The sequence below is a fragment of the Cetorhinus maximus genome, chromosome 16, assembly GCF_964194155.1.
Source record: "Cetorhinus maximus chromosome 16, sCetMax3.hap1.1, whole genome shotgun sequence".
Classification (NCBI taxonomy): Eukaryota; Metazoa; Chordata; class Chondrichthyes; order Lamniformes; family Cetorhinidae; genus Cetorhinus; species Cetorhinus maximus.
This window is the reverse complement of record NC_135894.1, coordinates 72,660,113-72,687,645: the sequence shown is the minus strand read 5'-3', so window position 1 is coordinate 72,687,645 and position 27,533 is coordinate 72,660,113. Positions and strand designations below refer to the sequence as shown.

Sequence of the window (27,533 nt, the reverse complement as noted above, 5' to 3'; positions counted from 1 at the left end):
CTGGCGGGCCATTGTTTCGCGTTTCCTTTAAATGAAGATGAAATATGTCAAAACGAAAACCCATGTTCGTCTTTCGGAAGCATTTGTTTGTAAAGGGGAATGAAGTGATGTGACACTAGGAGCTGTGCTGTCAGCAGAGATGTGGGACAACCTGGGGCACTAAAAACTACAAAGGTGGATTGAAGAACAGTTTCACTTTCTCCGACTGCTCCCTCCTCTCACTCCCCCTTAAATAATAGTTACTTTAGAACTTCATTTTAATTATTCCCTGCCCTCCGGTTCCATTATTTTGGGATTTGCATGTGGTTTATAAAAACTGAGTTGCTGAATTTTGCAGTGTTGATTTTTGTCAGCCATGGCTCTGAGTAGCACACGTCGCCTCTGGATTGGATGTTGTTTCACACCGAAGAGTTTTTTTTGTAAAAATATACTTCATTCATAAAATATCTAAAAGAACATGACAATACATTTCAGAACGGCCATCACAGAAATTGTGATGAAATTCGAATTATCTACATAGATCATATTGCATTCTGAGGTGCTTCAATACAGTAAGAAGAATATTACAGACAGTTCAAAATGGTCATTACAGAACGTGCAGTGCTATTCAAATTACCTACATAGATCATGTTGTACTTCAGTTGCTTCAATACAAAATGACAGATGTAATACTTATTGTATACATTCAACGTGAGTCATACAGCCAGAGGGGTTCTACACAATTCCCAGCCTCTTGGTGCACAATGGCTGAAAGATCTTAAACAGCGACCTTTCCTCATTGCGCCTCTGCAGCGGCTGCCCCAAGCTTTAGTGTATCCCTCAGCACGTAGTCCTGGACCTTGGAATATGCCAGTCTGCAACGCTCGAGGACAACTCTTTGCACTGGAAGGCCAACAAGCTTCGGGTAAACCAAAGAGCCTCTTTCACCAAGCTGATGATCCTCCAGCTGAAGCTGATGTTTGTCTCAGTGTGCATTCCTGGGAGCAGCCCGTAGAGTGTAAAGTCCTGTGTCACGGAGCTGCTCGGGGTGAACCTCGACAAAAACCATTGTGTATCTCTCCAGACCTTTGCAAATGCGCATTCCACAAGAAGGTGGACAACTGTCTTTCGTCCACCACAGTGACCTCGAGGGCAATGTGTGGAGGGCGTGAGACTCTGGGTGTGTGGGAAAGATCTGATGGGGAGGACCTTCCTCACCAGCAGCCAAGCTACGTCTTGGTGCTTGTTTGAAAGTTCTGGCGATGAGGCATTCTGCCAAATGACTTTGACAGTCTGCTCAGGGATCCATCCTACAGGATCTGCCATCACCTTTTCCCGCTGGTCCTCTAGGACATTGCATACAGACCACTGCCTGATGGATTTGTGGTCAAAGATGTTTCTCAGCATAAATTTTTCCATGAGGGGATAGGTGGTATGTCATGGTCCAACTACTTGGAGCATTCTGTGGCAGCGTGGCCAGACCCATCCTTTGCAACACCAGGGATATGTAGAACCTCAGCACATAGTGATACTTGGTATTTGCGTACTAAGGGTCTACGCACAGCTTGATGCAGCTACACCCAATGTTGGTCATCAGGATGAGGGCTATGTTGGGCATGTTTTTTCCCCCTTTATCTAGAGGTTTGTACGTCGTGTCCCTGCGAACAAGTTCCATTTTTGACCTCCAGATAAAGTGGAAGATGTCTCAGGTGATCACCACAGTACAGGAGTGAGGAATGGGCCAGACCTGTGCCACGTACGGCAACACCGAGAGTGCCTCACACCTGATAACCAGGTTCTTATCCGCAATGGAGAGGGAGCATTGCTCCCATATGCCCAGTCTTTTTTTGACCATAGCTATTTGCTCCTTCCAATTTCTAATGCATGCCCTAGTCTGACCTGACGGTGAAGGGGACTAAAGATTGGCCAGCCCAGTTCCCAAAGATAACATGGCCTCACTCTTGCCATGATTTACCTTGGCTCCTGAGGCCAGTTCAAACTGGTCACAGATGTTAATCACCAAAGAGTTGAGCAAATGATCTAGGCTGGCATTCAGTGGAATCTTGGAACTGCTTTTGTTCGGACAAGACGTTAAACTGTGGCCCCATTTGCCCTCATTGGTGGATGTAAAAGATCCTGTGGCACACTTTAAAGAAGAAGTGTCCTCCTAAGGTGTGCTTGACCATATCCTTCAGCCAAACGTCACTAAAAAATTGAGTCTGGTGATTATCATATTGCTGCGGTGGGAGCTTGCTGTAAGCAAACTGGCTGTTGTTTTAAAAAAGTAAGAACATAAAAAATAGGAACAGGAGCTGGCCAGTCGGTTCCTGGAGCCTGCTGCACCATTCAATAAGATCAGGGCTGATCTGATCTCGGTCTTAACTCCACTTTTCTGCCTGTTCCTCATAACCCTTGACTCCCCTGTTGTTCAAGATCTGTCTAAATTACAACAGTGATTACATTTCAAAGTTACTTCATTGGTTCTAAACTGTTTTGGGATAACCTGAGGTCTTGAAAGGTGCTATGTAAAAATGCAAGCCTTTTGTTCCAGTTCCACATTCCAAATTTTAATTATAGTAGAAGTGATTTTCAATAATTTTCTAATCTTGCTTAAAAGGAAGAACCCATTACCCCAAGGTCTTCATTTAGTAAATTGGTGAAATATGAATATTAAATGGGGCTGAAGATTGTTGTTGAGGTTGTTGTGGAGGTATAAACATTTCCCATTACAGGCCATAATAGATTCTGATTTTTATAAAATGTATGGAATTAATAATAGATAATAAGGAAATAGTGGAAGAAGTGAACAAATATTTTGCTTCTGTGTTCACTATAGAGGATACAAAAACATCCCAGTAATAGCTGCAAGTTAGGAGGTGAACGGGAGAAAGGAACTTGGTGAAATTGAAATCACTAGGGAAACGGTACCAAGTAAATTGATGGAGCTGTGGGCTGGCAAGTCTCTGGGTCCCAATGGACTACATCCTAGGGTCTTAAAAGAGGTGGCTAATGAGGTAGTTTTTGCGCTGGTTTTAACTTTCCAAAATGTGCTAGATTCTGGAAAGGTTCCATCAGATTGAAAAGTAGCAAATATCACCCCTCTATTCAAGAAGGGAAGGAGGCAGAAAACAGGAAACTATAGGCCAGTTAGCTCCACGTCTGTCTTGGGCAAGTTATTAGAATAGATCATTAAGGAGGTTATAGCTAGGCACTTAGAAGAGCTTAAGGCAATTGGGAAGAGTCAGTGTGGTTTTGTGAAAGGAAATTCATGTTTAACCAATTTGTTCATGACATCTTTGTCAATCTCTCCTTTGCCTCCACCTACTGCTGGCCTTCTATCCAGCTTCACCTGCCCCGCTCCCCTTAAACAGTATAAATTTCATCATATTTTTACTTCTCTTTAGCTCTGAAGGAGAGTCATACGGACTCGAAACGTTAACTCTCTCTTTCTCTCCGCAGATGCTGTTAGACTTGCTGAGTTTTTCCAGCTTTTTCTGTTTTTGTTTGAGTTGCTTGGAAGTTTGTGTGCTCTCTCTCCAATGCCTCAACTTCGCCTCTGAAGTCTCTCGATGTGTTTGGTGCCTTTTCGAATAAACCTTCTCCAGTTTGGTCAGTCACAGACCAGGGACTCCCATGAGTCAGTGGGAATATTTGACCTCTTTAGGGATGCTTTGAGGACATCCCTCGAGCGTTTCCACTGTCCTCCTGAGAGACTTCCACCATGACCAAGTTCTGAGTAGAGCAATTGTTTTGGGAGTCTGGTGTGAGACATACGAAAGGCATGTTATGCCCAATAAAGTGAGTTTTGAGTGATTAGCACCTCGATGTTGGGCATGTTGGCTTTAGAGAGGACACTGCTGTTGGACCGCTTTTCTTATCACCGGATTTGGAAGATTTACGAATGCACTGTTGGCGGTACTTCTCCAGCGCTTTGAAGTGTTTGCAGTAGGTTGTCCAAGTCTCTGAAACAGATAGGGGCACGGGGATCAATGCTGCCCAGTGAACTTTTACCTTAGTCTCAGGTTTGAGTTCCTGCTCCTCAAATTCTCTTTTCCTCAGTCAGCTAAAGGCTGAGCTGGCATGCTGGAGATGATGATGAATCTTGGCACCTATGTCTGTCTTCGAAAGGAAATACTTGCAATATAACTCCCTCTATCGACCCCCCACCAACCCCCCACAACTCCCCGTCCCCCCGTTAGAATATCTACAAGAAGTAGTGCTTGGACAGGAGTCCTGTTCAAGAAAGAAGAACTTTGATAACTTATACCTGGATGCACCTCTCATTGGCTAAGGTTTCTCTGAGAGGGGTCAGCATCTTTCTAAGCTTTAAATAGTGATTATACCTCATAGACGTTTGCAGCACAGAAGGAGGCCATTCAGCCCATCGTGGCTGCACCGGTCAACAAAGATCTGACTACACTAATCCCATTTTCCAACGCTTTGCCCATAGCCATGGAGGCTATGGCAACATAAATGAATATCTAAATACTTCTTAAATGTTACAAGAGTTTCAGACTCAACCACCCTTTCAGTTCCAGACTCCCACCACCCTCTGGGTGAAAAAAATTCTCTTCAACTCCTCTCTTAGCTTTCTATCTCTTACCTTAAATCTAAGCTCCCTGGTTATTGACCCCTCTACTAATGGAAAAAGTGCATTCCTATCCAACCTATCTATGCCGCTCATAATCTTATACACCTCTATCCCCCTCTCAACCTTCGCTTCTCTAAGGAAAACAACCCCAGCCTATCTAATCTTTCCTCATAGCTCAGACTCTCCAGCCCAGGCAGCACCCTGGTAAATCTCCTCTGCACCCTGTCCAGAGCAATCACATCCTTCCTATAATGTGGTGACCAGAACTGTACGTAGTACTCCAGTTGTGGCCTTACCAGCATTTTATGTAGTTCCAGCATAACTCCCCTGTTCTTGTATTCTATGCCTCGGCTAATAAAGGCAAGCATTCCATTTGTCTTCTTAACTACCTCAGGGATCTGTGGATATTCACACCAAGGTCCCTCTGATCTTCAGTACTTTCTAGGGTCCTACCATTCATAGTGTAATCCCTTGCCTTGTTAGCCCTCCCCAAGTGCGTTACCTCACACTTTTCCGGGTTGAATTCCACTTGCCATTGCTTTGCCAACCTGACCAGTCCATTGATATCCTCCTGTAGTTTACGGCTATCCTCCTCACTTTTTACCACCCTACTAATTTTCGTGTCATCCACGAACTTCTTGATCATACCCCCTACATTTAAGTCCAAATCATTTATGTACACCATAAACAGCAAGGGCCCCAGCACCGAGCTCTGCGGAACCCCACTGGACTTCCGGTTTCAGAAACATCTCTCTACCATCACCCTGTGCTTCCTGCCTCTGTCAATTTTGGATCCAACGTGCCACTTTGCCTTGGATCCCATGGGCTCTTACTTTCTTGACCAGTCTGCCATGAGGGACCTTCTCAAAAGCCTTGCTGAAGTCCATGTAGACCACATCAAATGCATTATCCTCATCAACACTCCTGGTTACCTCCTCAAAAAACTTGATCAAATTTGTCACACACGACCTTCCCTTAACAAATCCATGCTGATTATCCCTGATTAATCCATGTCTCTCCGAGTGCCATTATATTCTGGCACTCAGGATTTTTTCTAGTTTCTGCGCCACCAATGTTAGATTGAATGGCCTGTAATTTCCTGGTCTATCCCTTCCTCCCTTTTTTAATAATGGGACAATGTTAGCAGTCCTCTGGCACCTCACCTGTGGCCAGAAAGGATTTGAAAATTACTGCCAGGGCTCCTGATATCTCTTCCCTTGCCTCCCTCAACATCTTGGGATACATCTCATCCGGGCCTGCGGATTTATCCAATTTTAAGGCCGCTAAACCCTCTAGTACCTCCTCTCTCTCTGTTAATTTCCTCTAATATTTCACAGTCCTCCTCCCTGATGCCTATACCTGCGTCATCCATTTCCATTGTGAAGACCGATGCAAAGTATTCATTGAGGACTGCACTCATGTTTCCCGGGTCCACGTACACATTACCTCTATGGTCCTTAATTGACCCTACTCTTTCCCTAGTTATTCTCTTGCTCTTCATATATTTACAAAACCCCTTTGGGTTTCCATTTATTCTTCCCAACAATGCTTTCTCATGCACTGTCTTAGTTTTCCTAATTTCCTTTTTAAGTTCCCCCTACACTTTTTATACTCCTCTAAGGACTCTACTGTATTGAGCCTTCGGTATCTGCCGTAAGCTTCTCTTTTTTCTTAATCCTAACCTTTATGTCCCTTGACATCCAAGGTTCTCTGGACTTGATCCCCCCCTGTATTTGCCCTGTACTCTCGCTATTTCTTCCTTGACATGCAAGTCAAAGCAATTCTTGGGCAGTATAAACTTTTCACTTTTATAGTACTGGCATTTGTACAGCTCTGAACTCATCTGAACAATCCACATTATCTTTGAAGGGCTGTAACTTTTATCGACAATGAGCCATAATGATGAGCTAAGTAGGCTTATTAGTGGCATTGCATGAGCAATTTGAGTTTACACTTCAAGTTAAGTGGTAGCACCATTGCTAAACTTATGGGTTTTGAATCAGCCTAAGTCAACTTGATTATACTTGTCATTGGTTACCTATGTTCTAAGCATTGTTTGCTTGGATTTAACCTTGGAGTGGGAAAAAAATTATCCAGTTGGGAAAATAAACTGCCTGTTTAAATAAGTTTAATTTCTTCCCATGCTCGCTGTTTAATTCTTAATCACTAACCATGTTTCCTATTATCTCATGTAGAATGGATGAAAAAAGAAAGAAGTTGGAAAAACCTTCTGTAAGTAAATTTCTTTGCTGGTGTCCTGATGGTTAAGTTAAACACAAGTCTTGTGGAGAAACAAATGGCTTGTATAAATATGGTGTGTTTTTTAGCATTCAGTTGTGATAAGTGCAAGAAAAGGGACATAAATATGAGAGGGCCTTTAAAAAGTCAAATGAAGAATTTGAGAGGAATTTCTTTATGTACTGGTTGGAATGGCACTCACTGCCATATGGAATGTTTGAAGCAGATAACATTAACACATTAAGGGGAGACTTGATGCATGCATGAGGGAGTAGCAAGGACATGGATTGATATAGGGGCAGGCTGGAACAAGAGATTTGGAGTGGGAGGAGACAAGTTTGCAGTATAAAAATAGGCAAAGACTGGCAATGCGTCGACCGATCAGAGCGCAATTGCCGACCAATCAGCACCCTTTTCTCATGTGGTATAAATTTAGTGTTCTCCTAGAAATTTGGTATTCTTGTCATTCTGTCCTGATGAGTGCAAGATGAAAAGCTTCACCAGCATGTCTCTTTGTTTGGCAATACATAAAGATTTTATGCTAGTGCCAACAGTTGTTTTTAATTCATTCATGGCATGTGGCATCATAAGGTCAGTATTATTTTCCATCCGTAATTACCCTTGAGAAGCTGGTGGTGAGCCGCTGCCTTGAGTATAACTGAGTGGCTTGCTAGGCCATTTCAGTTAGGAGTCAGCCGCATTGCTGTGGGTCTGGAGTCACATATAGGCCAGACCTGGTAGGATTGCAGATTTCCTTCGCTGAAGGACTTTAGTGAACCAGATGTGTTTTTATGATAACCAGTAGTTTTCTGGCTAGCGTTACTGATACTAGTTTTTTTATTCCAAATTTAATTAAGTTGAATTTAAATTCTGCAGCTGTCATGATGAGATTTGAACTCATGTACCTGGATTATTAGCCCAGGCCTCAGTCTCGATTACTAGTCTGGTAACATAAACATAATGCTGCCATACCCCGTTGCCACCACGCATGCCTCATGAAGCTAGCCACTAACACCAAAGTAAACTTTTCATGAATTCTCTGGGGCCTGCATTTAACTTAACCCTTTTTTTTAACAGGGGCAAACAATACTAAACACATTATAAAAGTAGCTAAAGAAGTGTACCGAGAGAAATGAATTGAGCTTGGATTTCATTATCCTAAGGCTTCATTTCCAATGAAATGGCTGAGTTTAAGGTTCCACAGCAAAGTCCTGTAAATTATTTGATTATTTGGGTTAAGTCTACACTATTCCTGGCTACCCTACACTAAAGCACTGGAAGTTACCTTTAAGTGAAAAAACCCATGAGATTTATGCCAGCAGAAGGAAATATCACTAACTTGATTGAGATCTTTGATGAAGTAATGGATATGGTTGGTGAAAGCATTGTGGTTGATTTTGTGTATATGGACTTGATAAAGTACTGCAAATGCTCTAAAACTCAGAAATTTAGTAAATAGCGAGGAGGACAGTAACATAATTCAGGAAGGCATAGACAGACTGATGAAATGGGCAGACACATGGCAGGTGACATTTAATGCAGAGAAGTGTGATGTGATTCATTTTACTAGGAAGATTGAGGAGAGACAATACAAACTAAATGGTACAATTTTAAAGAGAACAGAGACACCTGTTTTTTTGGGGTGGTGGTGGTGGGGAGGAAGGTGGTGTACACATGCAAAGTTTTCAAGGCTATTGAAAAAACATATTGGTCCTTGGCTTTATAAATAGATACATGTAGAATAGATAAGCAAGGAAATTATGCTGAGCCTTTATAAAACTCTGCCTAGGATCCAGATGATGACGAATTCTGGGTACCACATTTTAGGAAGGACATTAGTGCCTTAGAGATGTTGCAGAGAGGTTTGATAGAAATGCACCAGGGATGAAAGGCTAAAGAAATCGGGGTTGTTTTCCTCAGAGCTGAGAAGGTTAAGGGGAGATTTGATAGAGGTGTTCAAAATAATGTGGAATTTTGATTAAAGTTAATAAGGAGCAAATGTTTCCAACAGTAGAACTGTCACTAACCAAAGAACACATTTAAGGTAAATAGCTAAAGAACCAAAGGTGGCATGAGGAAAGAAAATTTACACAACGAGCTGGAGTGCACTGTCTGAGTGGGAGTGATAAGAGATTTCATAATAACTTTCAAAAGGGAATTGGATTAGAACTAGTTCTGGAACTCCCTTCCTAAATCCCTCTGCCTCTGTTCTTTAAGATGAATCTTAAAACCTGCCCTTTTGACAAAGTTTTTGGTCACCTGTCCTAATGTCTCCTTATGTGACTCAGTGTAAAATTCTATTTGATAATGCCTCTGTTGAAGCACCTTGAGACATTTTACTACATTCATGATGCTATTTAAATGTTGTTGCAGTAGAGCTTAAATGTTATTGCAATAGAGCAGTGATCAAAAATAAATGGACCAATTTCCACTTTTGTCTATTTGTACCAAGTCTTTAACTCAGTACTAGCATACAGCTAGTAATGCTGATGTTTTTCTGCAATTGGTTCAATCAGATTTTGAGTGCTCTGATTAAATTGAATTGTCACCAAATCGTCACTTTAAAAGCACAAAATTGGATTGAAGTGGAAAGATTTACAGGGCTATGGGAAGAAAGCAGAGTAGTGGCATTAATGGGATAGCTCTTTCAAAGAGCAGGTATGATGGGCCAAATGACCACCTCCTGTGCTGCATTATATTTTGATTCTGTATACCTGTTCCTAAAATTCTCAACCTTATTTTCAAATTTCCCCATGGCCATGTCCTTGGCCATGTCCTTGTCTATCTCCACAACCTCCTCCAGCCCTACAATCCTCAGAGATATCTGCACTGCTCCAGTTCTGGCCCCTCGTGAATCCCTGATTTTAATTGTTCCCCCAAAAACGGCCATGCCTTCAGCTGCCTAGACCCCAAGCTCTGGAATTCGCTTCCTATACCCCTCTGCCTCTCTCCTTTAAGACGAGCCTCACAACCTACCCCTTTGACAAAGTTTTTGGTCACCTGCCCTAATGTCTCCTTATGTGGCTCGGTGTAAAATTCTGTTTGATAATGCCTCTGTTGAAGCACCTTGAGACATTTCACTACATTAACGGAGCTATTTAAATGTTGTTTCAGTAGAGCAGTGATCAAAAATAAATGGATCAATTTGGTCTTATTTGTACCAAGTCTTTGACTCAGTAGTTTGCAGCCAGTAATAATTATGTTTTGGGGCAGTTGATTCAATCAGATTTTGAGTGCTCAGATTAAATTGAATTGTCACCAAATCATCCCTTTAAAAACACAAAATTGGGCTTCACTTGCACAGAACTTGTATTACATTGAAGTGAAGTCAGGAAGGAAGGGGAGTAAAATACATGACAGGTCTTAATTTTATAATTTTGCACTCAGTACTGACAAGATGGGGTGCTAAAGTTCTATGTATTTCCAAGTTTTAATCGGAATATTCAACATAGGAACAGGAGTAGGTCATTCAACCACTCAGGTCTACTCTGCCATTCAGTTAGATCATGGCTGATCTGTACATCAAATCCATTTTTCTGTCTTCACTCCACATCCCTCATTACCCTTAACTAATACAGGTCCATCAGTCTGCCTTGAAAGCTCCAATTTACCCAGCATCCACAGCCTTTGGGCAGAAAGAAATTCCAGATTTCTACTATCCTATGTGTGAAAAAGTGCTTTTTGATTTCTCTCCTAAATGGCCTAGTTCTAATTTTATGATGATATCCACTCATCCTTGATTCTCCCTCCTGAGGAAATAGTTTCTTTGCACCTACCCTGTTAAGTCCTTTTAATATTTTAAGCACCTTAATCAGATCACCCCTGTTTTGTCTTTATTTTTAAGTACTCTTCAGTTAGGTTCTGCATATTAACTTCTCCTGTGTCATGCAATACTCACTGGTAAAATAACTTCCTCACAAGGATAAGTGACTTAGGACCAGCTGTCCACTGATGTTGCTTTTGAGGCTGGTGGATGTTCTGTGGGAAAATTACTTGGTTCATCATCAAGGTTTATGTGGGGAATCATTGCAACAAAGCTTGTGATCCACAACACAGCATGTCAGAACACTATCATCCAATCTGTATATAATTCTGGAAACATTCAAATTGTTGTATGTTTTGCGAAATATTTTTATAAAGGCTTTTCATATGATCTTTTCAATCAAACTCAATTCATGCATGAAGTCATACTATTATTAAATGGCAGATTTTTTTTCTTTCTAGCAGATTAACTCTAATGCACAAAGCTGTAGCGATACCAGGTAAGTGATGTACTTGTAATGAATGCATAACCGAAGATTGCTGTTCGATGAAAAATAACATACATTAATTGCGATAAACAAGAGTCTTAATAGCTGTGATTGAACAAATTTACTGAATGACAGAATACAAAGTGTAATGATCAATAATAATATCTCTAATTGAATAGCATAACTAGTAGAGAACTGCAAGGGCCAGCCTTGGAATCTCTGCTATGCATAATAGTTTTAAGTGATTTGACTAAACTATTTTTAAAAATCAAATATACTCTAATGCCAAGTTATGTAAGGAAATAGCATGATGATAGGAATATAATCAAAGAAATCAGTAGACTTAACAGTGCAGAAATGAATTACAAATGGAAGTGGCTGTGCAGCAAGAATTACAAATCTAATTGCAAATAAGTTATTGTTGATTTGTGTTCAAATTCATGGATTTAATTTAAAAATGTTTTACATCTCAAGCAGTCACTAAAATAAAGCTGCAAAAGGACAGGCAAATTTGTCAGCTTCATAATTTCTAATTTAAGTTTTGCATGTAATGATTTCTGCTACTTCTCTATTTTCATTTACACTTGTGTGTGTGAAACCGGCTGATTTGTGCCTCTCCCCTAATTGAAGACAATTTTGTCAAATCTCAAAAAAGTTGCTTGTGCACAGGAGCTTAGTATTGCATAAAGTTGCTGGTAGCCTTTGAATTATGAAGCACCCAGACTATTTGAAGTGTTAAAGAAAGAAATACATGTTTCTAGTAGTGGTTCATCAATTTTGTTCAGTGAGTAGCCAAGCTATACAGACAAGAAAGTCACTGGTTCAATATCTGATCTGTGCTGAGTTTGTTGAGAAATTCAACAGCAAACCTCTTTAAATTCTTCCCTAGGGCAGAACAAGTGCCTGAAGCAAAAAGTGAAGCTTTCCACCCCAAAAGAGGTAATAAATCTTTAATACATTGTATATTTAGATAAAATTTCAATGCCAGTATTTAACAAAACAATAGCATTTACAAATATTTCTGTTCAACAAACATCCCAGACATAGCAGATGCCAGGCATCTGGCCAATGTCTGCTGACGTTGAGTATATTAGGTAGTAATATTTAAAAATGTCAATTAATGATGGAATGCTTTGATATCTTACTGCATTGCATACAGTAGAAATATCATGAACCTGATGCAGTGTGGTTTCTTTCACAGTTGGTAGTACGATCAGATAACATGGAGGCCTATTTTAAATCTTGGCAAACATTTAGGCATATTTATTAATCATGTAACTGGAAAAAGAGGTTAGCTACCTTTGGTAGTTTCCTCATCTTTCTTCTAAGATGCAGCTTCTACATAAGATGGGGTCATTATCCTGGAAGATTTCCAGGAACTTTCTCATCATAGGCATGCCACGTATTTCTTGGCACTCTTGGACTGTGCCCATTCGTTAGCTTCCATTCATATTATGTTTGATAAGGAAAGAAATATGAACACAAAGCCTCTAAGATAGGTGAATGTTGTGTTGGGGATATTACTTAGAAAAAAGATAAAAATTACCAAAGATAGTTATTCCTTGTTCAGTCTGCATTCATCATACATTGCTGGGTATGTTCAAAATAGTACTTGAAGGACCTGCAGAGAAGCGCAAATCTTGTTGTCAGAACATATTGACCAGATCCTAAACTAAGTAGCAATACCTGGTTATAATATCTGTATAACACATTATTTATGTTAGTTTGCTTGAGAACTCAGTCTGCGTGATAGAATGTGTAGAATGCTCCTTTAGAAGCCCTGAAAGTTTCTTATAATCAAATTGATAAGAATACAGAATACATTCTACAAGTGATAACATGGCAATTAGAGCCATAGGAAACACAATTCTCCAATGAATTTAGTATGATTTAAGATAGCAAACCTATGCTTTGATGCTGTGGAATCATTCCACCAGCTCAATTATGAGTAAGATGATCAAAATTCTGTCTTAACTGCTTCCTGATTCAAATGGAAACAGAACAGTGTTTTGGGTAAACATTTAGTGGATGTCTGGAGTGTCACACAATTAAAGAGACAAATCAAATGAGACTTAGCAGAGATTTGTACTTGGAACTGACGTGCATGCCATGCTGAAACCAGAGCTGCTATTCAGATGAAGAATCATGGAACATAAGGCTTGAACCCTCTGCTTCTGTTCTGCTATTCTGTCATATCATGGGCTGTTCTGTGTCTCAACTCTGTTTGCCCACCTTTGTTCTGATCCGTTACATAAGAAAATACTATTAATCACAGTCTTAAAGATTTCAATTGACCTGGCATCCACAGCTTTTTGTGTGGGGGGGTGGGGGGGTGTGGCAAGAATTCCTGATTTGCACTATGTTTTGCATGAAAAAAGTGCCTCCTGACTTCACTTCGAAAAGGGTTGGTTGTAAATTTAATATTATATCCCCTTGTTCGGGAATTCCTTCACAAGAGAAAGTAGTTTTGCTGTACCTACCCTATCAAATCTTTTGATCTTTTTAAATATTGTACTTCTGAAAGGGCCTGGCCAAGGCTCTATATAGCTGGAGCACATTTCAGTGTTTTTGTATTCCAACCTCCTGAGATAAAGGCCAACATTCTATTAATCTATTTGTATCTGTGCACTAGTTTTCAGTAATTTCTGTATGGGCACCGAAATCCCTTTACTCCGCACAGCTCCTAAACTTTCACGTGCTGAGGGTGAACATTTGAACCTGATGCTGGGAAAACCAAATTGAAGGTTGTAAGTGAACCTGTGATGAAACAAGATCATCCTTTATGTTTCTTTCCCCAATAGACGTGTCTCAGCACCCGCTCGCTCCAGCAGTGCATGGAGGACGGGCTCTGAAGAAGAATATCATTTTCCATTCACTTGCTAATTTATTGTTATATTAAAAAAGTTTGGGCTCATAACTATCAGAAACAAGCAATTTGACCTTTATAAGCTGTAAGCAACTTGACATTTCTAGATTTTATGTGAATTACAGATTCCAGCCGGAATCTTTGACAATTAAAGAAACTTAAAAATCACACCTCAATAATTAAAAGTTCAAAGCATTAATGGAAGAAAGAAGAGCATGCTGGGATCAGCAAACATCAAAATCCTTGAAACCATTGCTGGGATAAGATTAGATATTTTCTATATCTTATTGAAATAGGTGATAATTCCAGAAAATGGCTAAATTGTCATAAAAGAGTGGTCTGATTAATTTGACATACATGCCACCAGGGATCCAAATTTACCTATAAAAAAAAAACTGATTTAGGCTGGAAAGAGAGTAGTAAATTTCATAGAACTGTAGTGGATCACAGCACAGTCCATCATATCTCTGCCGGCTATTTGCTAGAGCAATCCCACTTCCTTCAGACTCGTGCACAGAAAATCAGATCTAATTAAGGTTTTCAAATCCTGGGCCAATATTATGCAGCTTGTTCATTGGAAAGACAAACATTGTAACTGATGCTGATAAAGAGCATTTTACTCTAGTTTACTATTCTGGTTTCTTCACTGAAGCGGGAGGCCACACAACAAAACACAGGTCTACAGAGACAAACTTTACTCTCACGTCGGTCCCAATTGCATCTCTTTTTTCTCCTCCCTCTCTAAATTTCTATATGTTCTCTCCTTTGGATAGGAGGACAACAATGTAGACCATGAACTATTCCCAACAGTATCACTGGGCCTTAGCTGCCCAAAGGCAGGTTTGGATTCACCTTCCACACTAAGATGAGACACAAGTCATTCCATTTTAGGATAACTCAGTTAAAATAACAGCTGACTTGGAACTATATTACTGTTACTTCATTGTCGCTGGGTCAAAATTCTGGAATACCCTTCCTAACAGCACTGTGAGTGTACCTACACCACATGGACTACAGCAGATCCAAAAGGCAGCTCACCATCACCTTCTCAAGGGCAATTAGGGATGGTCAATAAATGCAACACCCACATCCCATGAACGAATAAAAAAAAGTTAAGGATGAGATTCAGAATCCTGGTTCAATTATGAAATAATGGAACAGCTGTTTGCTGAAGGCAGAAAATACTTTGGCTTTCAGAAACTTTTTGATAATGATATCTATTATCCTGAAGGATATTTCTAACTGAAATTGGAGTTTTTGGCAGCAAAAATATTCTTCCCCAGGCTATTTATTCAATGTGTTTTCCGGCCATCTTACTTACACCGTAACACATCCATAATGGGAATGTAAGTAATGATCACTTGACTGCGCTAGATTTTGCCTGTCCAATGTAAAGCTGAAACCAGATACCTACATAAAGAAAAAGAACTTTACAATAGGATTATTGCGGCCAGCTCAAATCACCATGGAGCCAGTTTACATAGTACTTTAGTTGCATATTTTCCACTGTTATTTTCTCAGATCTAGGGCATGATGCAAGGATGAAAATTTGGTGACTTCTCCTGAAGGTGCATTTACTATATGTCACTGTGGAAGCTAGAGACCTGAATTCAGCTTTATTACTGTAATGGTAAATAAGGTGACTTTGTTACATTTGGAAGCACCAAGGTTCACCGAAAGAAGCAATGTTGTCAGCATCTCTGGAGGCAGCAGCACCACATGAGAAGTAAATACTCTGGCAGCAGCAAGCTGAACACACCTGTATGGACCAGTGATTAAATCTCTCATATAGACCCTTTCCAGGGCTATAGCACAGTACTGCAGCCAAAGGATAAAGTTGAGAAATAGCACTGTCAAAGGAATGACATGCCAGTTCACTTGTCAGTAGCACCAGGGATGTGAAATCTAAATGGAGTGAATGAATGGCTCCTGCAGCATATGCCAACAGTGCCGATCTTGGAGGTGTACAACAGGACATAAAATAGGCTAGCAGAGTGAGCAGGCAAGTGGCAGATTGAATTTAATACAGAGAAATGAAAGGTGATGCATTTGGCAGAAAGGGTGGGGAGGGGCAATTTAGACTAAACTGCACAGTTTTAAATAGTGTACAAGGCAGAGCAACCTGGAGGATCACCTGCATAGATCTTTGAACGTAGCATGACATATTGAGAGAGTAGATAACAAAGCATATGAGATCATGTGTTTCATTAATAGAGAAATTGAGTACAAAATTAGGAAAGTTATGCTGAACCTTTACAAAGCTCTGGTTAGGCCACAACTATAATATTGTATTCAGTTTTGGTCACCATACTTGAGAGGGTGCAGAAGAAATTTACCAGCATGCTTCCAGGGATGAGAATGTTTTTTTTAGTTTAGGTTGGAGAAGCTGGTGGTGTTCTCCTTTGAGCAAACACCATTGAGAGGAGATTTGATACAGGTGATCGTGACAGGTTTAGATAAGGTAGATAGAAAAAAGCTGTTCCCATTAGCTGATCATACAAGGGAATGCAGATTTAAGGTTTTGGGAAAGAGATGTAGAGAAGGTGTGAGGAAGAACTTTTTTATACAGAAAATGGTAATGACCTGGAACTTGCTGCCGACGAGGTTGATAGAAGTGGAAATGATGAATGATTTCAAAAGGTAATTGGAATGATACTTGAGGGAAATAAAACTTGCAGGGCAATGGAAATGGAGCAAGGGATTGGAACTGACTAGATTTCTGTACCGAGAACCAACATGGACTTGGTGGGCCTAATGGCCTCCTTAATTTTGATTAACAAAAATCTATCAATGCCAGATTTAAAATTAACAATTGATCTAGTATCAATTGCTGTTTGTGAAAGACTGTTCCAAACCTCTATATCACCCTTTGCGTATAGAGATGTTTCCTAATTTCACTCCTGGAAGGTCTAATTTTTAGATGTTGCTCCCTAGTCCTACTCTCCCCAATCAGCATAAATAGTTTTTCTCTGCTGACCTTATCTGTTTCCCTTAATATCACCCAAATCACAACTTAATCTTCTGAATTGCAGAGACTCAGCCCTAGTTTGTGAAATCTCTCCTCGTAACCCTCAGAGTCCAACTATCATTCTGTTAAATCTGTGCTGCACTTTCTCTAACACCAATAGATCCTTCCTAAGATGTGGCGCCCAGAATTACTGTCAGTACTCTAGGCGTGGTCTGACCAGGACTTTGAATATCTGAAGCATGACTTTTCCACCTTTGTATTCTCCAGATATAAAGGCTAGCACACCATTAACCTTTTGATTTTATTTTGGACCTGTTGTTCTTAACATTTTAATGATCTATGTAACTGTCCCTTTGGACCTTTTTTCTTTATTCTTTCACAAGATATGCACAAAGCCAGCATTTGTTACCCATCCCTAATTGCTGTTGGACTGAGGGCAGTTAAGAGTCAGCCATATTGCTGTGGATCTGGAGTCCCATATAGATCAGACCGGAGGATGGCACATTTCTTTCCCTAAAGAACATTAGTGAACCAGTTGGGTTTTTACAACAATCAATGATAGTTGTCATGATCACCATTACTGAGACTAACTTTATATTCCAGGTTTATTAATTGAATTTAATTTGCACCAGCTGCCGCAGTGGGATTTGAACCTATGTAACCTCCCCTTTTCCAGCTTTCACCGTTTAGAAAGCACCCTGTTCTATCCTTTTTAGGTCCAAAGTGTATGAACTCACATTGGCTGACATTGAAATCCACAGTTTTGCCCACCCACTTAACCTATTGTGAGAACGGATTTTTAAAAAATATTTTGGGGAATATTGTGTTATTCTGTGAAGAAGGGTGTGTGTGTGTGTGTGTGCGTGTGTGCGTGTGTGCGTGCGTGTGTGTGTGTGTGTGTATATATATATATGCTTTAACTACGCTGGGGTACGGTTGCTGACCATAATACTTAGGCGCAGGAGCAGGCCATTCAACCCCTCACGCCTGCCCCGCCATTCAATACGATCATGGCCCGACCACAACTCTCTGGGGCAGAGAATGCCAGACATTCACTACCCTCTGAGAGAAGAAATGCCTTTGCATCTCAGTCTTAACTGAGTGTCTCCTTATTCTGTAACTATGTCCCCTAGTTCGAGATTCCCCCACTAATGGAAACATCTTCTCAACATCTACCCTGTCCAGCCCCCTCAGAATCTTGTACGTTTCAATAAGATCACTCCTCATTATTCTAAATTCTAATGAATAAAGGCCTAACCCGTTTAGCCGTTCTTGATGAGTCAACCCCTTCACCCCAGGAATCAGCCTAATGAATGTCTCTTGAACTGCCTCCAATGCTAATATATCCTTCCTTAAATGCGGAGACCAAAACTGTATACAGTACTCCAGGTGCGGCCTCACCAACACTGTACAGTTGTAACAAGACTTCTCTATTTTTAAACTCCAACCCCCTAGCAATAGAGGCCAAAATTCCATTTGCCTTCTTAATTACTTGCTGCACCTGGATGCTAACTTTGTGTTTCACACACTAGAGCACCCAAATCCCTCTGTGATGTACTTTTTTGGAGTCTCTCTCCATTTAAATAATAGTCTGCCTTTTGATTCTTCCGACCAAAGTGCATGACCTCACACTTTCCTACATTAAACTTCATCTGCCAAGTTTTCGCCCACTCACTCAACCTATCTATATCCCCTTATGTCCTCATCACAACATGCCCTCCCACCTATTTTTGTATCATCAGCAAATTTGGATACACTCTGCCCCCTCCTCCAAGTCATTAATAAAGGTAGAAAATAATTGAGGCCCGAGGACTGATCCTTGTGGCACTCCACTAGTTACACCTTTCTAACCTGAAAAAGACCTATTAATCCCGACTCTGTCTTCTGTGTGTTAACCAATCCTCAATCCATGCTAATACATTACCCCCAATACCATGAGCTCCTATTTTGCGCGTTCACCTTTTATGTGGCAACGTATCAAATGCCTTCTGGAAATCCAAATACGCCACATCTACCAGTTCCCTTTTATCAACTCTGTTTCTTATATCCTCAAAGAACTGTAACAAATTTGTCAAGCACGATTCCCCTTTCACAAAACCATGTTGACTCTGTTTGATTGCGTTAAGCTTTTCCAAATTTCTTCCTTAATAATGGACTCTAGCAATTTCCCAATGACAGATATTAAGCTGACTGGCCTATAGTTTCCTGCTTTTTGTCTCCATTCCTTCTTGAACAGGGGCATCACATTAGCGGTTTTCCAATCCGCTGGGACCCTCCTGGAATCCAGTGAGTTCTAAAATATTTCGGCCAATGCCTCCACTATCTCTGCAGCCACTTCCTTTAAACCCCTTGGATGCAGGCCATCAGGTCTTGGTGACTTGTCTGCCTTTAGTCCCATTAGTTTGTCCCTTGTGATAGAGAGTGTTACAAGATCTTTCCTCCCATTAGTTCCTTGCTTATCTGATGTCTTTGGGATGTTATAGTGTCTTCCACCGTGAAGACCGATGCAAAATATTGGTTTAAATTATCTGCCATTTCCCTGTTCCCCATTATCAATTTTCCAGTCGCATCCTCCAAAGGTACCACGCTCATTTTAGCTACACCCTTTTTACGTACCCATAGAAACTCTTGCAGTTTGTTTTAATATTTTTGCCAATTTACTTTCATAATCAATTTTCTCCCTCTTTTTAGCTTTTTAGTCATCCACTGCTGGTTCCTAAAAATTCCCAATCCCCTGTCTTACCACTAGTTTTCACCCCTTTATATGCCTTAGTTTTTGATTGGATACTCTCCTTGACCACCTTTGTTAACTACGGGTGGTTCATCTTTCTCATAGAGTCCATCTTTTTGACCGGGATAAATTTATGCTGAGCGTTATGAAATATCTGCTTAAATGCCTGCCACTGCTCATCCACTGAGCTTCCCCTTAATCTATTTTCCCAGCCCGCTTTAGACAACTCTTCCTTCATACCTCTATAATTGCCCTTATTTAAGTTGAGGACACTGATTTGAGACCCGGGTTGCTCGCCCTCAAACTGAATTTGAAATTCTACCATGTTGTGATCACTACCCCCTAGAGGATCCTTAACTATGATATCTCTTATTAATCCCACCTGATCACACATTACTAGATCTAAAATAGCCTGTTCCTGGGTCGGTTCTTCAACGTATTGCTCTAAGAAACAATCCCTGATGCACTCAACAAATTCGTCTTCCATTTTACCCCTGCCAATCTGATTTGTCCAGTTTATTTGCAGATTAAAATCATCCATGACAATTGTAGCGCCCATCTTACATGCCTCCATTATTTCCAGATTTATACTTTGTACGACAATGTGACAACTCTTCAGGGGCCTATAGATGACTCGCACCCGTGAATTCTTCCCCTTGCTATTCTTTATTTACACCCAAACTGATTCCGCAACATGATCTTTGCACCTACATCACTACTGAACACCGCACTGATACCTTCTCTTAACAAAGCTACCTCGCCTCCTTTTCCTTTTTGCCTATTTTTCCGGAATGTCGAATACCCTTGAATATTGAATTCCCAGTCTTGGTCACCCTGCAACTACATCTCTGTAATAGTTATCAAGTCATATTAATTTATTCCTATTTGTGCCATCAACTCATCTATCTTGTTACAAATGCTGCATGCATTCAGATAAAGAGCCTTAAGCTTTGACTTTTTACCATTATTACTCATTCTGGTTCTAATTTCTGCTACACTCTTCTGCTTATATTTTCTGCCCCTTCCTGTCACACTTTGGTTATCGTTTGCCGCTTCACTACCCTACACCTCTGCTCTCTCGTTTTTTTTTAGATTTTTTTTCAATTTCTCTTGAGTTCAACCCTCTCCCCCACTAATTAGTTTAAAGTTTGTTCTAGAACCCTAGTTATAGGACTTGCCAGGACACTGGTCCCAGCATGGATCAAGTGAAGCCCGTACAGCTCTCTCCTTCCCCAGCACTGGTGCCAGTGCCCCATGAAAGGGAACCGATTTCTCCCACACCAAACTTTGCCCTCCCTAATCTTATTTACCCTACGCCAATTTGCACGTGGCTCAGGTAGTAGTCCGGAGATTATTACCATTGTGGTTCTGCTTTTTAATTTTACCCTAAGCTGCTCGTAGTCCTTCAGCAGAACCTCTTTCCTAGTCCAACCGATGCCGTTGGCACCTACGTGGATCACGATAACTTCCCCTCCCACTCCAAGTTCCTCTCCAGCCCATAAGAGATGTCCTTAACCTTGGCACCAGGTAGGCAACACAGCCTTCAGGACTCTCTGTCTTTGCTGCAGAGAACAGTATCTATTCCCCTAACTATGCTATCCCCTATTACTACTATATTTCCCTTTTCTCCCCTGACTTGAATGGTGCTCTCTACCATGGTGCTGTGGTCAGTTCGCTCATCCTCCAATCCTCCATGCAGCCTGTACCCTCGTCCACACTGGGAGCAAGAACTTTGCACCTATTGGACAAGAGCAGTGGCTGAGGCTCCTCCAAAGCTGAATTCTGGATCCCCCATACCTGCTTCACTCGCAGTCACACCCTCCTGTCCCTGACCACGGTCCAAATTGGATGTAATTAATCTAAGGGGTGTGACTGTCTCCTGAAACACAGTGCCCAAGTAACTCTCCCCTCCCTGATTTGTCACAGTGTTCGCAGCTCAGACTCCAGTTCATCTGAGCCGAAGTTCCTCAAGCAGCCAACACTTGCTGCAGATGTGGTCACCATGGATCGCACCGGTGTCCTCCAGGTCCCATGTACTACAGCTGCAATACATCGCCTGCCCAGCTATCTTTATTCTATTTAGTTAATTAATTTGGATGTTAAATATTTCAAAAGTGAATTTCTTAACTGTACTCTTCAGCTGTAATAATGTCTCCTGATTTAAACCACTTGGCCAATCAAAAGAGACACGGAAGAGATACCCACCAATTACCTACCTGTTTTCTTTTGACGTCATACTTCAGCTCTGACAGGTAGAAACTGGTTGAAGAGGTTCTCTGCTGCCAGTTTTTATCTCCCGCCGCCACTGCGTTTCTCACGCAGGCCCACTCTCTGTGCGCTAGAGACCGGTTGTCTGGGAGGTTTTAAGACATGGAAGGTTTTAAGCAATGTGGTTGACTCTTAAATGTCACCTGAAATGGCCTAGCAAGCCACTCAGTTGTATTCAACAGCTACAAAGTCTCAAAAAAGGAATGGAACTGAACGGACCACCTGGCATCGACCTAGGCACCCCAGACGACAACGGCAAACTCAGGCCTGTTGACCCCGCAGAGTTCTCCTTACTAACATCTGGGAGCCAGTGTCAAAATTGGGAGAGCTGTCACATAGCCCAGTCAAGCAACAGCCTGCCATAGTCATCCTCATGGAATTATATCTTACAGATAATGCCCCAGACACCAACATCATCATCTATAGGTATGTCCTGTCTCACTGGCAGGACAGACCCAGCACAGGTGGCGGCACAGTGGTATACAGTCAGGAGGCAGTTGCCCTGGGAGTACTCAACATCGACTTCGGACCCCATGAAATCTCAAGGCATCAGGTCAAACATGGGCAAGGAAACTTCCTGCTGATTACCTGGAAGCGCCCTCTGAAGCACTGAGGGTGGCAAGGGCGCAGAATGTACTCTGGGTGAGGGACATCAATGTCCCTCACCAAGAGTGGCTCAGTAGCACCACTACTGACTGAGCTGGTGGAGTCCTAAAGGACATAGCTGTTAGACTGGGTCTGCAGCTGTTGGTGAGGGAACCAACAAGTGGGAAAAACATATTTGACCTCATCCTCAACAACCTGCCAGCCACAGATGCATCTGTGCATGACAGTATCAGTAGGTGTGACCACCACAGTCGTCGTGGAGACGAAGTCCCGTCTTCACATTGAGGATACCCTCCATCATGTGTGGCACTACCACCGTGCTAAATGGGATAGATTCTGAACAGATCTAGCAACTCAAGACTGGGCATCCATTAGGTGCTGTGGGCCACCAGCAGCAGCAGAATTGTAGCTGAACACAATCTGTAACCTCATGGCCTGAAATATACCCAACTCTACCATTATCATCAAGCCAGGGGATCAACCCTGGTTTGATGAAGAGTGCAGGAGGGCATGCCAGGAGCAGCAGAAGGCATACCTAAAAATGAGGTGTTGGCCTGGTGAAGCTATAGTACAGGACTACTTCCGTGCCAAGCAGCAAGTGATAGACAAAAGTTAAGTGATCCCACAACCAACGGATCAGATCTAAGCTCTGCAGTCCTGCCACATCCAGTCATGAATGGTGGTGGACAATTAAACAACTCACTGGAGGAGGATGCTCCACAAATATCCCCAACCTCAATGATGGGGGAGCCCAGCGCATCAGTGCAAAAGGTAAGGCTGAAGCATTTGCAACAATCTTTAGCTAGAAGCACCGAGTGGATGATCCATCTCGGCCTCATCCGGAGATCCCCAGCATCACAGTTGCCAGTATTCTGGCAATTCGATTCACTCCACATGATATCAAGAAACAGCTGAAGGCACTGGATAGTGCAAAGGCTATGGGCCCTGACAATATTCCAGCAATAGTACTGAAGACTTGTGCTCCAGAACTTGCCGCACCCCTAGCCAAGCTGTTCCAGTATAGCTACAACGCAGGCATCTACCTGGCTATGTGGAAAATTGCCCAGCTATGTGCTGTACACAAAAAGGAGGACAAATCCAACTCGACCAAATACTGTCCCATCGGTGTACCCGCAACCATCAGTAAAGTAATGGAAAGGGTCATCAACAATGCTATCAAGCGGCACTTCCTTAGCGATAACCTGCTTGCTGATGCCCAGTTTGGGTTCTGCCAGGGCTACTCAGCTCCTGACCTCATTACAGCCTTGGTTCAAACATGGACATAAGAGCTGAACTCCCCAGGTGAGGTGAGAGTGACTGCCCTTGACATAAAGGCCGTATTTGACTGAGTGTGGCATCAAGGAGCCCTAACAAAACTCGAGTCAATGAGAATCATGGGGAAAACTCTCCACTGGTTGGAGTCATACCTAGCACAAAGGAAGATGGTTGTGGTTGTTGGAAGGCAGTCATCTCAGTTCCAGGACATCGCTGCAGGAGTTCCTCAGGATAGTGTCCTCGGCCCAATCATCTTCAGCTGCTTCATCAATGACTTTCCTTCCATCATAAGGTCAGAAGTGGGGATGTTCGCTGATGATTGCATAATATTTAGCACCATTCGCGACTCCTCAGATTCTAAAGCAGTCCATGTCCAAATGCAGCAAGACCTGGCCAATATCCAGGCTTGGGCAGACAAGTGGCAAGTAACATTCACGCTACACAAGTGTTAAGCAATGACCATCTCCAACAAGAGAGAATCTAACCATCGTCCCTTGACATTCAATGGCATTACCATCACTGAACCCCCCCACTATCAATATTCTGGGGGGTTACCATTTACCAGGAACTGAACTGGACTAGCCATATAAATACTGTGGCTGCAAGAGCAGGTCAGAGACTAGGAATCCTACGACGAGTAACTCACCTCCTGACTCCCCAAAGCCTGTCCACCATCTACAAGACACAAGCCAGAAGTGTGATGGAATACTCCCCACTTGCCTGGATGAGTGTAGCTCCCATAACACTGAAGAAATTTGAGACCGTCCAGGACAAAGCAGCCGGCTTAATTGGCACCACATCCACAAACATTCACTCCCTCCACCACTGGCACACAGTAGCAGCAGCGTGTACCATCTACAAGATGCACTGCAGGAATTCACGAAGGCTCCTTAGACAGCACCTTCCAAACCCATGACCACTACCATCTGGAAGGACAAGGGCAGCAGATAGATGTGACACCCACCTCCTGGAAGTCCCCCCCACCAAGCTACACACCATCCTGACTTAGAGCTATATCGCCATTCCTTCACTATCACTGGGTCAAAATTCTGGAACTCTCTTCCTAACAGCACAGTGGATGTACCTATACTGCATGGACTGCAGCGGTTCAAGTAGGCAGCTCACCACCGCCTTCTCAAGGGCAACCAGGGATGGGCAATAAAGGCTGGCCCAGCCAGCGAAACCCACATCCCGTGAATGAATAAAACAAAATGAAAGGATAGAGGCGTTAGGTTTGTGTATTTGTAATAAGATATTATTGTGGGTTTGAGGTACAAGTAAAAAGGTTGGATCTAACATTTATGCACTTTACAGGAGTTCCATGGGTAAACAGAAGAGGGTTTTATTGACCTGAAAGCAGAGACAAAATAGAAGCATGAAAGATTTTATATTTGGAAGGACTTTAGTTTCAAAGAGGCGTGAGAACAATGGAACCTGATATGAAAGGGGGGGAAAGATAATTTAGAGTTACTGTGGAGAGTTTAGAGGTTGGCTGATGGCTTTTACTGTGAGAGGAAGACCCCGTGGAAACTGCTCTAGGCTAGGAGAAAGTGCAGTTTGAATAAGCCATCTAGTCAAGCAGAAAAGTCTTGGGCTGCAAAAAGCAGTCTTGTTCTGAAGTCTTGGATTTCCACAGCAGAGTGAAAAAGTGGTCCTGTGATATGCCTTTACTAAAGCTACAGCAGTTTGCCTTGGGAAATAATACTCGATTTTTAAAGTTAAACATCTAATAAGGGAGTGTTGCCAGGAAGGTGTTTACTTGTGGGTCTGACCAAGTAGGGAGTCTCTTGGGTTGTTTTGTAAAAGTAGTTTTAACTGTGTAACTGTAATCTTGAGTGCCTATGTCTTTTCTTGTTGATAAAACTTTTACTTTTGAGTTTTAAAATCCCAGAAGTGTCACTGGACTTTCTTGCTGCTGAGATCAGTATGGTTTCTTCTCATTTCCAGAATACAAAAAAGGGTCTGGCCCATAAGCCAAGTTTCCTTCTGGAATTTGGTTTGCATCTGCAATTAACATCTGCTGTGAGCATCACACTATCAATATCTCTTTATAATTTTATGCTTCCATCTACACTGCTTGCAATGCTGTCCATCTCTTTGTCATTGGCAAATTTGGATGTGTGGCATTTTATTCCATTATCTAAATCATTAATAAACATAGTGAATCGTTAATGCCCAACACAGATCCTTGTGGAACACTATTAGTTACACCCTGCCATTTACAGTAACAACCCATTACCCTTATTCTCGTATCTCCTGCTTTTCAGCCAATTTCTTAACCAGATCAATAATTTGCCTTCAATTCCATGAGTTTCAACTTGAGCTTTTTTTAATTCATTCATGGGTTTTGAGTGTCGCTGGCTAGCATTTATTGTCCATTCCTAATTGCCCTTGTGATCGTGGTGGTTAGCTGCCTTCTTGAACTGCTGCAGTCCATGTGCCATGTGCTTTAGGTACTCCCACAGTGCTGTTAGTGGGGTGTTCCAAGATTTTACCCCAGCGACAGCGAAGGAACGGCGATATCGTTCCAAGTCAGATCGGTGTGTGACTTGGAGGGGAACTTGCTAGTAGTGGTGTTTCCATGCATCTGCTGCCCTTGTTTTTCTAGATTCTGGAGGTCATGGGTTTGGAAGGTGCTTTTGAAGAAGGCTTGGTAAGTTGTAGATGGTACACAATGCAGCCACTGTGAGCTGGTGTTGGAGGGGGTAAATGTTTAAGATGATGGATGGGGTGCTGATCAAGTGGGCTGCTTTGTCCTAGATGGTATTGTGCTTCTTGAGCGTTGTTGAAGCTGCAGTCATCCAGGCAAGTGGAGAGTATTCCATCACACTCCTGATTTATGCCTTGCAGATGGTGGAGAGGCTTTCGGGAGGTAGGAGGTCAGTTATTCGTCACAGAATTTCCAGTCTGTGACCTAGAATTATAGAATCATAGAATGCTTACAATACACAAGAGTAAGAGCAGCTCATCTAGTCTCACTCCCCACCTTTTCTCCATTGCCCTGCAAATTGTTTCTCTTCAGATAATTGTCCAATTCTCTTTTGAAAGCCGCAATTGAATCTCCCTGGTCGTGGGTCGTGCATTCCAGATTCTAACCACTCACTGTGTAAAAAAGTTTGTCCTTATGTTGCCATTGCTTCGTTTGGCAATCACTTTAAACTGGTGCCCTCTGGAACTCAATCCTTCCGCCAATGGGAGCTCTGTCCAGCACACACACACCCCACCCCCCCAATGGTTTTGCATATCTTTATAAAATCCTCTTAAACTTATCTTCTCCAAGGAAAACAGCCCTAACTTCTCCAACCTATCCACATAACTGAAACTTTTGCTTTTATAGTCACAGTATTTATGCGACTAGCTCAGTTAAGTTTCTGGTCAATGGTAACCCGTGGGGAGTGGAGGGGTGGTGGGTGGTGTGGGGATTGATTGGGAGATGGTTAGAATCTCTCTTGGGGATTGTCATTGCCTGGCACATGTGTGACTAAAGAAGCTCGACACTATCAGGACAAAGCAGTCCACTTGATTGGCATTTCATCCACCATCTCCAACATCCACTCCCTCCACCACTGACTTACTGTGACAGCAGTGTGTAATATATATAAGATGTGTATTGCTGCAACTCACCAAGGCTCTTTCAACAGCACCATCCAGGCCCGTGACCTCAGGCACCTAGAAGGACAATGACAACAGACAAATGGGAACACCACCGCTTGCAGGTTCCCCTCGAAGCCACTCACTATTCTGATTTATAACTATATCGC

At 42.0% G+C, this 27,533-nt stretch overlaps 1 protein-coding gene across 2 annotated transcripts in view; it reads left to right on the top strand.

Annotated features, from left to right (window-relative positions):
• LOC144691693 (E3 ubiquitin-protein ligase DZIP3-like) overlaps nucleotides 1-27,533 on the top strand; it is a 133,487-nt gene that overhangs the window by 184 nt on the left and 105,770 nt on the right. The window contains exons 2-4 of one of the 2 annotated variants that reach the window (XM_078560047.1): nucleotides 6,766-6,802; nucleotides 11,033-11,070; nucleotides 11,948-11,997. In XM_078560047.1, the coding sequence (XP_078416173.1) occupies nucleotides 6,767-6,802; nucleotides 11,033-11,070; nucleotides 11,948-11,997 (124 nt within the window). In that variant the 5' untranslated portion in view covers nucleotide 6,766. The remainder of the gene's footprint in view (nucleotides 1-6,765; nucleotides 6,803-11,032; nucleotides 11,071-11,947; nucleotides 11,998-27,533) is intronic. The other variant, XM_078560048.1, reaches the window with a different exon arrangement.